At 42.9% G+C, this 14279-nt stretch overlaps 1 protein-coding gene across 3 annotated transcripts in view; it reads right to left on the bottom strand.

Annotated features, from left to right (window-relative positions):
* Positions 1 to 14279, bottom strand: part of Shaw (Shaker cognate w) — a 449043-nt gene that overhangs the window by 137470 nt on the left and 297294 nt on the right. For all 3 annotated transcript variants that reach the window (XM_019049483.2, XM_019049482.2, XM_019049484.2), the window contains exon 5: positions 12215 to 12409. In XM_019049483.2, the coding sequence (XP_018905028.2) occupies positions 12215 to 12409 (195 nt within the window). The remainder of the gene's footprint in view (positions 1 to 12214; positions 12410 to 14279) is intronic.

Below are 14279 nucleotides of genomic sequence, written 5' to 3'. Positions count from 1 at the left end.
AGTCAATCTTTGGTTCGAAATTTAAAAGTCATGCGGGAAATGATCAGTTCTTGGATCCCAACTTTTGAAAGTGGCTGTCTGTCCTAAAGAGGAAATAGGCCGAAGTCCTCGGAGGAACCCACGACAAACAACATAAACCGTGAACCGTAAATAATTTTGGAAATTCCAAAAACAAAAATCAAAATCAAAAGAAAGAGAAAATGGAGAAATATAGCAACGTCAGACTCTCCTTTTCCTTAGTGGTTCCAACAGACCCTCATTATGGTGATGAAAAAGCAAAAAATTAATATCCCATTGAATCCCATCTTTTCCTCGGTAGGAACTGCTGAGTGGGGAATTTTCGGATGACTTCTACCCTAAGTCGTCCAACCACGCGCACGCGATCCATTGCCCCGTCCCCTACCCCCCCCCTTCCCCGACTCGCGAGGGAGGCCAAGACTGCCGCCCGGGCGTGGACAGTAGCGTATATATCGGCGGGGAGAGGGGTCCGGGGTCGGTCGGTCGGGCAGTTACGCTGACTTTTCATTACGGCCCTTAGCCTTGCTGCCAATAAAATACCGCTAAGTTGTGCTTCGGTCAATTCCCTACAAACTCCTTCTCTCTTCCAGCCCGAGTGCTGACGCGCTTCGGAATTCTGTTTGCTCATCAACTACGAAATGTCCACCGGAACCCCCCCCCCCCCTCAATCATCCCTGAGAGGAAAACCAATCGAGCAGGGTCGGTAAAAAATTTTGCGCTCTATACAAATAAAGGAATACAAGGTGTAAGGTATTTTCCTGCTTCCTGCGCAATTTGCACAAATGAAGAAATATAAGGTGTAAGGTACTTTCCTGCTTTTTGTTCAAAACTATTGATAATTTGAAATAAAATCGTACAGGACGACAACGGTACCTTCTTTGGAAATAATTGTACCCACCGATTTACTATGCCTAAATTCTAATTTTACTGTTTTAGGAGGCACTTTTTCAGATTGTCCTGAAAGATAAGCATAGTCGTTCCCTCGACGAAGAAACGTACCATCATTCCCAGGCTGCAAAATTGATGCTAGCGATTCAATTTAACAATATGTGTAGTTCCCGAGAATGAAGCCATGCAAAGCGCCTTCAATTTTGTGCATGCAACACGGCCATCCTTAGAACACGAATAGTCGCATCCCAGCGCCGTGGTGTGAGATAGGACAGAGCCGCAGTGCTTTACGGCAGCGTGCGTGCAGTCGATGAGAATGAGGCGGCACACCGGTCGCGATGTGCCTCCAATTGGTACATGAACACGTATATCCATCGAGCACCAGCGGCGTGGCGCGAATTGCGATGTATCGATTGTTGCCATTTAAACCTATGGTAAAGAATCGATTTTTAAGGTGTTCGCTGCGAACATCCTGTTTATCGATCCTTTTCCATAGGTTTAAATGGCATGACAATCGATATTTCACGAAAATTATGGCAATTCTCGCCACGCCACTGTCGAGCACGAACAGTTGTAATGGCGCCATGCAGAATAGAAGAAAAGATACACTAAACCAAGTGATGTCTGAAAATTTTAAAAGCTATACGGCGTTCTCACCGCTCATATGGAAAAATATTCGTTGAAATTATACCTTTGATTGGACCGCGTTGAGCAGAAAGGAACCAAGCCACATCAGATATTGCCAAGTTTACCAGGGAAATTTAATTTTTTACAAGAGAATATTTGATTGAATTCCCTCCAAAATGTTAAAGAATTTGCTTCCTACTACGCATATATTTCACAAAAATTTGCACAAAATTCCGCATAACCGTTTTTGTGTAAAAAATGAAATATGGCAACAGCTGAAGTGGCTTGGTTCCTTTCTGCTTAAAGTGGTCCATTTATACAGCTGGGTATGTTGCCGTCCATAGGAGGGGTGAGCCTCAGTCTAAGAAGACTCGAAGTTACGCTTTTGATAACAAAGCCTGAGGGATTATGCTGAGAACAGTTGGGGGGAGGGGGGACGCCTTAAAATGTCAAACCAAATAGCACGGAAGGCGCGACTAAGGGTGCCCTCTCGGTTTTCGATAAGCGATAAAGACAGTTCTGTTGAAGAGGGGTGTACGATAAGTAGAGCATTGCCAAAAAGCGTGGCCTTATCAGAGTGCATCGGTATTTCGAAAACTTGCCCGGAAAGATTTTTCTTCCCACTGGTAAAGGCGGACTTATGGTTTTCAATTTAAAAAAACGTAGATTTGATGAAGAGCTTAAGAAATTGCTACCAGCCATGTTCACCATTTATGGCATGATCTTGCTAGATGATGAAGCCTCCTCACTCGCTCTACCTTCCCTTTCCCTATCGATGGTCGTATGGTTAGAGTTCTTGAGAGAGGAAAATATAATAAAAACGACGATAGTAAATACCATTCTCTCCAATTTTAGCAGGTGTAGATCAAATTGTGTCACTTTCAGCTGGAGGCAAAGAAACTGCCATGCATTATTTAAAACGAAGAAAAATAGGGAAGCCACGGTATAGGTCAAGCCAGTTGTGACTTTTCATACCACGGAGAATACAGATATTTTTCCTCAGTAAAATTTGTTTTCGACCAAATGATTTTAAGTTTCCAGACTATCATAGTCGAGAGGTATTCATAAAAAGATAGCCAAAATCAAAGGGCTTTGGCGATGAAGAAATCACTATATGAAACCGATACCTTGTTTTTTGGTCGATAACAAGCAACGTTATGTGAAGGATCTACCGATCAAGGTCATTGGATAAAGATTCAACAATCGACCCGTAGAGGGTACGCAAGCCCCGCGGGAGCACTTACCCCCCTCTCTGTTGGTGTCCCGGCGCCCATATTTTCAGAGCCGAATTTCAGGGGAATTTAAAAATGTATTAGCGTTCGCCGGGACCATGAATAATTCATGGCGATCCGTGATTTATATATGGAGCTTCGCGGACTGTTTCTTTCTGCGGTCTGGTTGGGGCAGGACATCAGGAGGCGAGCCACGGCCCCCCTCGTTCCCGCCCCCTCGCGGCCGGAGGGTGGGTCTGGCTTGTAGTCCAGGCATTATAGGAAAAATAGAAAAAAAAATTTATATATAAGGTTTTATGTGCCCAAGTTGTTCATTGGGGTGTCAGGGACTCCCAGCAAAAAGTCCCCAGGAATCCCCTGTACGCTCGACCCCCCGCCCCCCCAAAACCCCCAAAAAATCGACCTTTCCTCGGTTTTTCGTAAATATCTCCATAAGAATTGGTTTTAGCGAAAAATGAGTTATTTAGTGAATAAAAGTTCATAAAATTTCCAATAAAAATGACTTCTATGAATTTTTTTGTAAAACGACTTTGAACCCCTCAAAATGGCCGCCGAAAAAACGGGCATTTACGGAAACTTCAGTTTTTTCCCGAAAATGCCCATTTTTCTTTGAAACGGCTGCTCTTACGTAAAAGTTAACGGCGGATTCTGAAAGAGCGTTGAATTTCACATCAGAAATGATTAACATCGATCATTTTAGACTCATGGTCGATCAACGGAAATACGATATATCGATGCTCTTCCGCCCGGGCGTAACATATCAAGTGCTGGGTAGTTACTCATTTAAGTTTACGGTTCTGCTGGAGCAAGGAAGCGTTCAATTATCACGTAATGCATCTGAAAAGGGAGGGGAGTCGGGATTCTTCCATCCAGAAAACAGAAATTGTTCATTTGAGAGTTGGGGGGGGGGGGGGGCGAGGGGGTCTGAAAAGTAGAAATAGAGCATTGCTTTTTAATTGAATGATCCCTATTTTTCACTTCGATTTGTCTCTAGTAAAGCAAAAAACACATTTTTAAATGTTCACTTTTTCACTTCGATACCTACAGCTCCAGTACAGGTGGTTGTAAGCGGGGGGGGGGGGGGGGGGGCTCAGATTTTTTGAGTGATTATCTTTATAAGTGTAAGGTGTTCAGGTACTACTTTGAGCTTGAATAGAGTCAATTATAAAACCGTGCTAAAGAACAAATGATCAGTATATTAATCACAAATAATATTTTCGAGATGTTTCACTTAATAATCATTGTAAAGCAGTAAATTCTAATTAATTACAATTACTCATTCGAGAGGAAGTGGAAATGGAGCTTTTTTCAATAGCTGAACTAATCAGTAAATAAACAATCTCAAATACCGGAGGAAACCAAACTGGATCGCAATAACTTTTTATATATTTAACAGCATACACAGAACAGCAGGGAGAAATCACTGGGCAACTAAAAACTATACAGTGTTGTAAAGTTTTTACATTCTCTGCCCAATAACTTTTATGAAGGAATGTCAATGTCCAGCTGTAAAACTTAGAGAAAAGTCTTAGAATAATCGTCGTCTTTTTGGGTTAAGTGCGTAATTGCTTACAACTTTTTCTCTCTTCTCGTCCATCTCTTCTTCTTGTTTATCTTCTTCTCCTTCTTCTTCCGCCTCATTGCCGTTAATATTGGTGTTGCCCTCGCGTCATCCATGTTGGCTTCTTCTTCTTCCCACTCGTCTGTATTAAGCACAAGCGAGTTATCACACGAGATGCCGTTGCAATGCAAGCAAACGTTTGAACATTTCAGGCCTGTTTATCTACAACCGCACGATTTTCTGCAACCCTTAACAAAGCCACAGAAAATTGCGTCCAAAACTTGTTTAGGTGCAGGCCCTAAAGTGGTTCGTACAGGGGTAAGTTGTGGATCCAATTTCCACCCCCAATTTAAAGGCGAGAGTGCATTACCGAGCAACGTTTGAATTTGAAGGAATGCTCTAAAACAGTGCAATTTGGCGGCCTCTTCTGTCAGCGGTAGAATTTCGAGACTACTTTTTTTAGCCGTGACTGCACCTTTTTTAAACCCGATGAAACGATGTTCGTTCAAACTTTCGATATTTTTATTTGCATGATAAAGTCCGATATATATTAATCGGACGCTGCATATTAATAATATGATAATAAATATGCAGATATATAATATGCTTGGAATAAGAATGACACAGCCACAACGCGGATCGAGGGTGGAAGTCCGTGCAACTGCTTGAGATCAGTTCTCGAACTAATCGCAAATCGCAAAACATATGAAGGAGCCCCACTGGATAAATTCGATGGGGGGGGGGCAACGAGAGGCGAGAGGGGAATTTTTATGAAACCGAAGCCCCTAAACGAGCTACATAAGCCCCCCGAGTTCTAGATAAGAAGGGCTCGTCCAGCGTTGCTAGGTATAATGCCCCTCCACTCCTTGGGCCATGTATTTCAGCATTCATCATTTTTCTGTCATTTGGCAGCTACGATTCCTTCGAAATGCGAAAATGCGTAGACAAAACAAAAAACGTGGCCTCATCTTTTCACATCGACTTCTTCGCGGGCTGGGACCATGCTTATCGTTCCTGTATGTTAAACCGTTGCGCGGCTAAGCGGAGGAAGGGTAATGGGTGCCCCCAGCCCCCCCCCCCCCCCCCCTACAATCACTACTCCCTTCCCTCCGATGATGGCCTTAAGAGGGAGTAAAAGGCTAATACAAATGACCCCCGAGTGAAAAAAGTATGATTTTAGTGTCATTAGAACCCCGGCCGCAAATGTTTAACTACCCAGCACTTGATTTGTTACGCCTGGGCGGAAGAGCTTCGATATATCATATTTCCGTTGATCGACCGTGAGTCTAAAATGATCGATGTTAATCATTTCTGATGTGAAATTCAACGCTCTTTCAGAATCCGCCATTAACTTTTATGTAAGAGCAGCCGTTTCAAAGAAAAATGGGCATTTTCGGGAAAAAACTGAAGTTTCCGTAAATGCCCGTTTTTTCGGCGGCCATTTTGAGGGGTTCAAAGTCGTTTTACAAAAAAATTCATAGAAGTCATTTTTATTGGAAATTTTATGAACTTTTATTCACTAAATAACTCATTTTTCGCTAAAACCAATTCTTATGGAGATATTTACGAAAAACCGAGGAAAGGTCGATTTTTTGGGGGTTTTGGGGGGGGGGGGGGGGTCGAGCGTACAGGGGATTCCTGGGGACTTTTTGCTGGGAGTCCCTGACACCCCAATGAACAACTTGGGCACATAAAACCTTATATATAAATTTTTTTTTCTAATCGCCGATTTTTGATCTAATATGCCTGGACTATTGGGCGATGCGCTCCGAAGGACCGCAGGAGGGACGCCATTCAGCGGGATCAGCGGGCCGCGAACATTTCTCAGACGAGATGTCAAAAAGTTAGCATATAATCTCGGCACTGGAGAGAGGAACCCGAACTCGGGCTCCCGGTAACAACGGATGAGAAATCGATAATGCTAATGGTGCTCCCAAGGACTGCGGTTTCGGCTGCGGTGCGCTGGTGCATCGGAATCTTAGCTTCCTGCTCCTCCTGCTTCCCATCCGCAATGGAGCCCTCGCCAAAGTGCACGGGTACATAAATAAGCCGTTTTTCTCCGTAGATCCAGCCCGCTGACTCCGGCAACGACACCAGCTCCTTGGAGATTCTTCCGTCAGAGTTGCTGGCAGGAAACAAATAATTCCCCTTATGAACTATACCTCCGGCACACTGTGGCGAGGGCCGCGTATTGGGGGCCGTCCACAAATTACGTAAGGCACTGAGGGGGGGGGGGGGGGGGGTCACGAAGTGCCTTACGGGGGGGGGGGTGGCGAGCGCTGGCAGGGGGCAATAGGAAGAGTGTGGAAGGGAAAGAGGGCGAAATTATCATGCTACACTCACCATGAGTGGCTTCTGAAATAAACTGATCCTCAAACCAAGAAGTCCCTTACAATACTGCTCAGCATTGCGAGCGCCACGAAATTCGGCTACAAATGTCGGCTTTTGGAGCTATGCTGCCACTGCCAATTATAACACAGAGAAACATGTGCATCTACCAGCCAAACCACGGCAGTTTTGCTTCGTTCTGCCGTGATGTAGCAAAGAAAGCCGTAAATATCAAAACGAAGTTTTGAGGAAATAGACTCACTTAGCGTATGAGTGGAAAATTTAATTGAAAGACGCCTTCGTTCTTGGTCAAATTGTCACTTGCCATCCAAAAGACTCTCAGAAATCGTTTGGATGATAAAAAATCGACCGATTTTTTTTCAAATTACATAAAAAGGATATTTTTCATGTTCATGTTAGGCGAGTGTTCGGCTTAGACAGCCGTAAATGCTATCTTCTGCATGTTTTCGTGGTTGCGTGTCGGACACACAACAAGGAGCAGCATTTTTACTAGGAAGCACTATTTTTAGTGGCTCTCAGAAAGAATAATGCTTCTTACGGCTGTTTTGTTCAAAACTTATACAGTCATGAAATTCAGCTGTTATAGTCCCTTCAATGGTAAAAAGTCGGCAATCTCAATCCAGATTTAAGAAGGGTGTGAACGGAGAGAGGGAAAAGCAGAAATGTAATCAAGAGGAAAAGGCAGAAAATCGCTCTGAGGTGGGGACGGAGTGCGAGGGGCTGAAAAACGGTTTACGGAGGAGGGGTTCAGCGCGGGGTCTGGTGGGGGATGTTGAGCTGCAACCTTCTAGCAGAGTACGATGAAACTGTCAAGAATGCACCAGTAAATGTGTTCTCCGCCCGGAATGATCCGAAAAAAGGGAACCGAAATAATTTACACAATATATTTTAATTCTGATGGATAGCCGAGTAAATATTAGACGGAGAAGAAGCGGCTAGGCGTGAATGATCGATTATCGATATTTACCCATTTGAAGTTATGGTAAAAAATCGATTATTAAGGTGTTCGTTGCGAACACCCTGTTTATTGCTCCTCTGCCATAGGTTAAATGTATGTTGCGATTTGATTCATTTCAATGAACATCCATTTAAAGCAAGAACATAGGAATGTTCGCTTTGCAATTAGCAAGTAGTTGAAGATGTATGTCGCTTCACAGCATTACCAATATCAGGGGTAATCCGTAAAATTTATCGAGGTGAGAAAGAACTAAATGGAGAGGATTTCTTAAACACACTTAGAAAGAAAAACTTAAAAAGGCTAGTAAAATTTAGTAAAGAAGCGTGAAATTGGCGATATGAATTAGTCGGAGGGTTCAACCACTCGTTTAACTATCACATTATACCTAACTTATAAATCAATGATGTAGCCATCCTTTTTTGTCCTATTGTTGTACTTGTATTGTCGTCATTTAGTATCTACGTTGTATCAAAGCATCCGCCGGACGGTGGGAATGTCCGCCATGGGGTAGTCAAAGTTGCTATTGTTGTGGAAACGAAAAAGATAAAATAAAGGCAGATTCTCATTTATTATGTTATTTATTTAATTCACGGCTTGCCAGAATGCGTAAAGTTTCCTTTCAACCAAAGCTGTTCTCACCTGACACAATATCTGAAGTTAGTATACCCGGCAACTTGGGAAGGATGCTCCACTAAAGACGCTGGCGTGGTAATATTATTCCTTGAATTATTTTTCCTCACCTTTGCGATCCTCATTTCAGCAATGCACGGTAAGGAAAGTACATAAACCCAGGCTGGCTTCATGTTCTTTTCTCTTTCTCCCGTCATTGGACGTTGAACTTCTCCTCGCCCGAGCAAGTGTATTAAAAAAAAGTTAAAATAGGAACAACTCCGCAGTCCTCACCCACTCCTCAGTATCATCAACATAATTATATCATCAAAGGAGAATATCACGGAAGAGCGTTCAAGCAGAATATGAATGTAAAGAACTTTCGGCTTGACAGAAAAACAAATGAGGGGCTCAGAGGACATGCCGCATAAGAGCAGTTTTTGCTATTTCAAGAAATAAGTGTTTAAAGTTTCAAAAGTACATGGAGCCTCATGGCGGAAGGGCAGTTTAAACTCACTGTTTGATGCTTTGAAGTTGAATTTTAGTTGTCAGTTTATCACAGAATATACTCTCCAACTAGTTTTAGTTGAGTTCATGAATATCTCAATTGTTTCAAAAACTGCACTTGTGCGCATTCCATTGTCCTCAAATTCCCTGAAATTTGCTTACTTATATCCGAAATCGGCAAAAAGGCAAAGCGCCTTCAATTTTGTACATGCAACACAGACATCCTTTGAACACGAATAGTCGCATCCTCGCGCCGTGATGTGAGATACAACAACACAGTGCATTTAGGACTTAGTATTAGAAGAGAACTGTGCAATTTTTTACAATTACGTCCAACGTGTTCCAAATTTTTCGTTTATAAAAGTTGATAACATGATTTCTGTAGAAAATATAATTATATTTCGGGTGGAAACTTTGTAAAATTTAAATACGGTTGCCGAGTATTATTTCGGAAACGACGATATGTTGCACGGTTTTTCTCTTTCTGTTTTCTTTTTTAAACATCTGGAAGTTGTATGTGAATTTACGAGCTAAGTGAAGTGTATTTGGTGGCATTAATTGTGTTGCTTTTTGTGTAGGTAGAACCTGCTTTAATAAAATTCTTACTTTGAGACTTTTCCCGAAACATAAGAAAAAGGGGAAGCAAGCTAAATATAACGACCCTATTTACAGCTTTAGCACTCGGAACGCACTGCCATTCCATGAGATACAAATTAAAACTGCATTTTCAATTGGTAATTCAGATCTCTCTATAATTAGAGCGTATAGCTGGTTGTTCATTCGAAGGTAGATCTATACGATCTTCATATTAATCGATGAATCTCGAATCTATTTCAGTGTTATAGATTGATTTAGCGACTACGTCATTCGATATAATATAGAACTCTTGGTTCAAACCAAAACACACTAACATAACCTACGAATTCTTCATGAGATAATGGTGTTAATTAATTTAAATTTAGTCATTGACCGATCAAAAATCAATTACGGACTCATTAAACACTTTGTAAGTAAGAAACACTTGGACGCATCAAAGGGCGCGAATCAGAAACAAGGTTATGTGCTTGTGTACATTTGAATCATGACGTAGTCACTAAATCAGTATATTGCAGGTATACTCTCTCATTAGCCCAGCGAGGAGAAATTTCTCAAATCAAATACTTTAACTCGTAAGGAGATTGACACGCGCTTTATGGCGACATGAAAACCGAGGTTTACGGGAAGGGCTGGAACATAACCGCAGGGGTGTAAGGGGTGAGTGGGGCACAGTGAAAGGGGAGAGGGAAGCAAAACGAGCAGCGTTGCCACTTCAAGGTTAATTTCATTCACTTCCCCTGAAGGAATCAGTGTGAAAATGGCCTTGATTTCCGAGGACCTGGCAATAAAAACGAGGGACGGCGGAAGAATTCCGGTGTTGACTACTCAATCACGGTGAATCGGTCCCCAGACGGCGCGATGCCCCCGTTTGATTGCTATAAATGATAGATCATCGAGCAAGTTTTGAAGCCATTTGCAACCCTCCCCCGACCCAACCCCCCGCTCGGGACCTGCCCGCTTTTTTTCGGATCTTCTAATCTAAAGTTGAAGTGAATTTTTCAACAGTTGGATTTCGTTCGGGGTCTAAGCGGGTCTCCGACGAATCTAGAGCACCCGCGGGAGGAGAGAGAGAGAGGAAGAGCTAGGAGGGATTCGAAGAATTTTTAATCAAAGGAGTCTTATCATGGGGACTCCCGCGGCTTTGTTCCGCTGCATTCTCACTCGAAAAAAATCGACTTTTTCTCCGCTTTTTGCTCCACGTTTGAGGTTTTTGTTCCCCCGGACGGTTTGAGGAATCGGATCTGTTATTCTGCTAAAATACGGAGCTCTGTCGGGATTGACAAAAATGGTGCGTAAATATGGTAGTGACGAAAAGCCGAGACTCGTTGGTGTTCATCGTTTGAAAGTTAATGGAGTTTGTAAACTGCGAGGAGGAATGACACTACAGATGGAAAAACGAGTATATATGCAAGCCCGGATCACAGATTTTTGGATCCATACACTGACAAAAATATTTGTCTTCTTGTTTTACTTTTTGGTTAGTATAGGAAGTGAAACACAAACCGAGACAAAATTTGTGTTGATTTTGGTACAATTGGCGGTGAATTTAGCGCAGAAAACACTAGGGGGACCGGGGATCTGCATTCCTCCGATTGCGACATTGGTATTCACCACTCATTTTTTATTAAACTTTAAGAAAACTAGCTGGCATTTTCTCTTGAGATTGTTAACCAAAGGCTAGGGTTATTTTGTGTTTTACTTCCCTTATTAACAAAACTTTCGAGCTGAAATTTCTCTCCGTGTAGTCACAATTGGTGGTACAGGCCTCCTTGAAGTGCACTTCCCTAGAATGGAGGGCTCAGCGGTGAATTGATCCGACGGAGGAGGGGTCCGGGAGGCCTCTATCGATAGAATTTGAAATTTTAACCCCTCTAAAACGCAATTTAAGGCGTTTAAAGGCACGTATTGAGAGAAAAAGGAGTGGAAATGCCCCTTTAGGGACTTAGCTGTAAACCGATGAGAAACTAACGCAAATACTTTGGTGAGAGAAAGTTGTGTAGAATATTTGTAGAGGGGGAAGGAAACGAACTGTGCGATGCAGGCCATAGTCGTGCACCTATTTGGTAAATCCGAGTCAGAGAGTAAATACCGGAGTGCTTTGTGCGCGGTCACATAAAAAGGAAAAAAATCCAAATCTTGAATATATTCGGGTTAAGTCTGTTAGAAATAGAGGGGTCGCCAATATATAAATGTACCTCCAATAGCTAGATGCCTCTACCAGATTAACGCCGAAATGACCTTGAAATGAACTTTCTGACAGCTCATGGTCGTTCTTGAATTCATGCTGGGAAAGCAATGTTGTTATCGTGAGATAACTAGTTTTCTCGCTGACACTGAAAGCGAGACCTTCCGAGTTTGGAACCGTTCTTGACAAGAAATAATGCGACATTTAACGGCATTACGTCGAAAGAAAAGAGCTTTCGGCTGATTTCAAATCGTTTTCTAGACGGAGGAACGTAACTCACTTCTAAGGTTGCAAAATTGACTTTGATAATGCAATATTTTCCAAGAATATGACTTACGGGGAGGGGGGGGGGGGGGGGTCCATTCAAAAACATGACGGTAAATTTACATTGTTTTGTGTACGTCCCTGATAATATTTAATGCCTGCCCTCCAAAAGTAAAAAAAAGGTACAATTCACGAGGATATGGGGGGGGGGCAGACCCTCTGGGCTCCCCCCCCCCCCCATCAAGCCGTTTGTCTATGCCACTGGGTGTTGTTGTTATACAATCAGCTGATCGATTTTGTGTGTTGCCTGATCTAATTAGTTTCATGAGGCATGACCACTGATTCAATTACTGATTGAATTAGATCAATGAACCTTTCATGCTGTGATATGAGTAAAAATCGGAGTGTGGGGATCTTACCTTGGCAGCGGTGGAGGAGTAGGGTTCGTCGAAGAGGGACCAGAGCTTGGGCTTGTTGCGCTGCCAGAAGGAGAGGGAGTCTTTGAGGTAGGCCTCCTCGAAGCCGAACTTCTTGAACATCTCTTCGTCTGAGGGCTTGTCCGTGTCCAAGTCCAGCCGATCCAGCACAGCAAGCGTCTCTTGCGTGTCTCGATGCTGACAACAAAAACACACAAGTCTCAACTTAAACCAGGTTTAACTCCATCGAATCTGACACACACACACACACCAGGGTTGCCATCGAATCTATAAAATGAAAATCCCTGACATTTTCCCATTTTCCCAGAAAAATTTTGGTGAAATTCCCTGACAATCGAAGATACGCCAAATAATTAAAAAGACATAATTAGAAATAATTTGCAAGCAAAATTTGCTGTCCAAAACGCGAAACCCATTCTAGAAAGCAAATAAAGGCGACCTGGAAATTTTTACCAGACATTTTCGTCATTTTCCCTGACATTTCCAGGTTATCCCGAACTTTTTTAGATTCCCTGACATATCCCGGTTTCCCTGACTGTGGCAACCCTGGGTTCAGGGCAGCGATTTGACTGCTTATTTAACACACTGAACTAAATTTCTCAATATTTGGACGAATTTCGACCAAACAGAGATATGTGCAGGTGGGAAAGATGGGGTGTGCTCGTTAGTCGAGGGCCGTAAGAATGAGTTGGAATTAAAAAGCGTCGGTGACGTCAGCGGCGACGACGAAGCCGCGAAACGGCATTCCCGGACATTAACTCATGAGCCCTGCCAACAACGTTCTAGACTAATGCCCACGGCTCACGAGTCCCACGTACAGTTGGCACGTAGTTCCGTTTGACAGAATGTAAAATCCCATTTTAGAAACTCCAACCGACATTGGTGAAGATGTATGACACAATTTTGCGGCACTTTGGAACTTACACCTCCGATAAAGACGTCCTCTCTTACCTGCAACCTATTCGGTGGGAGTGTTTGCCGGCAGCTGTGTGAGATAATTCAGGGTTTTTGACAAAGCGGGCTCTCTATATTCCCAAAAATTCTACCTGAAAAGTGTTTCCGGGCAGCTTTTTTAAGTTTTGACATTTTTGACGCGGCGGATTCTTGACACCCCCAAAAAACCAACCAACCCCACTACTTCGAATGATCTGGGTGCAGATTTCTGATTTTCAGGCTGGAGGGTAAACAGTGTTGTCATTTACGCTCCAAAATTGTTATTGATAAAAATAAAAATGGTATGTAAAACGCATGTTCAATGGCATTTAATAAGAATGGCATGTAAAAACACATTTTTAAAGGCACATTATAAAAATGGCATGTTTTAGCGTAATCCTAGAATTCCTGTAGGTGTCCTTCATACCACAAACCTGTCTTTTTTACGGCGATTTTGGCGCGATCGTTTACTCATGAGGATGGGTCATAAAGGAAATCTCTGTCTCTATGGAATCTAAGGAAAATCTCTAAGGAAATCTCTATAAAAATGGCATGTTTGGGCGTAATCCTAGAATTTCTGTAGGTGTCCTTCATACCACAAACCTGTCTTTTTTTACGGCGATTTTAGCGCGATAGTTTACTTATGAGGATGGGTCATAAAGGAAATCTCTGGAAATCCCCGACACCTACGCAAGAAAGAAATCGGCGTCTCTCGAGACCATGGAAATACTCCTGCGGTTTCCTCGTTGAAATCTACGAGTAAAATTCGGCGCTTTCGAGCGGTTCGATTTTCGAATCGTTTATCGAATATTTTCGATCGATACATCCCTATCTCAGCAATGCTTTCTATCGTTAAGGGTCGTCCGATATCGATTCGATAATCGAGTCGCGGGTTTCCCGCTAGGAGCGGAGCGGTTTGAAATACGAGGAGCCGGAGGAATAATGCAATTGACCCACTTGAGGGGGAAGCATATTTATTTGTAAATTAAAAGTGATTCTTCGCAGTCGAGTATCAATTATCCGGCCGAGAGAGCGTCAGCGTTTTTAATCAGCGAGAAAGAAGCGCCAAGCGCGCCACGGGGTAACGTCTATTTCAGACCGGAGCGGGGTCGGG

This window comes from Bemisia tabaci, chromosome 1 (assembly GCF_918797505.1).
Source record: "Bemisia tabaci chromosome 1, PGI_BMITA_v3".
Classification (NCBI taxonomy): domain Eukaryota; kingdom Metazoa; phylum Arthropoda; class Insecta; order Hemiptera; family Aleyrodidae; genus Bemisia; species Bemisia tabaci.
The sequence above is the reverse complement of the archived record's forward strand: the minus strand, read 5'-3'. Positions and strand labels throughout refer to the sequence as shown.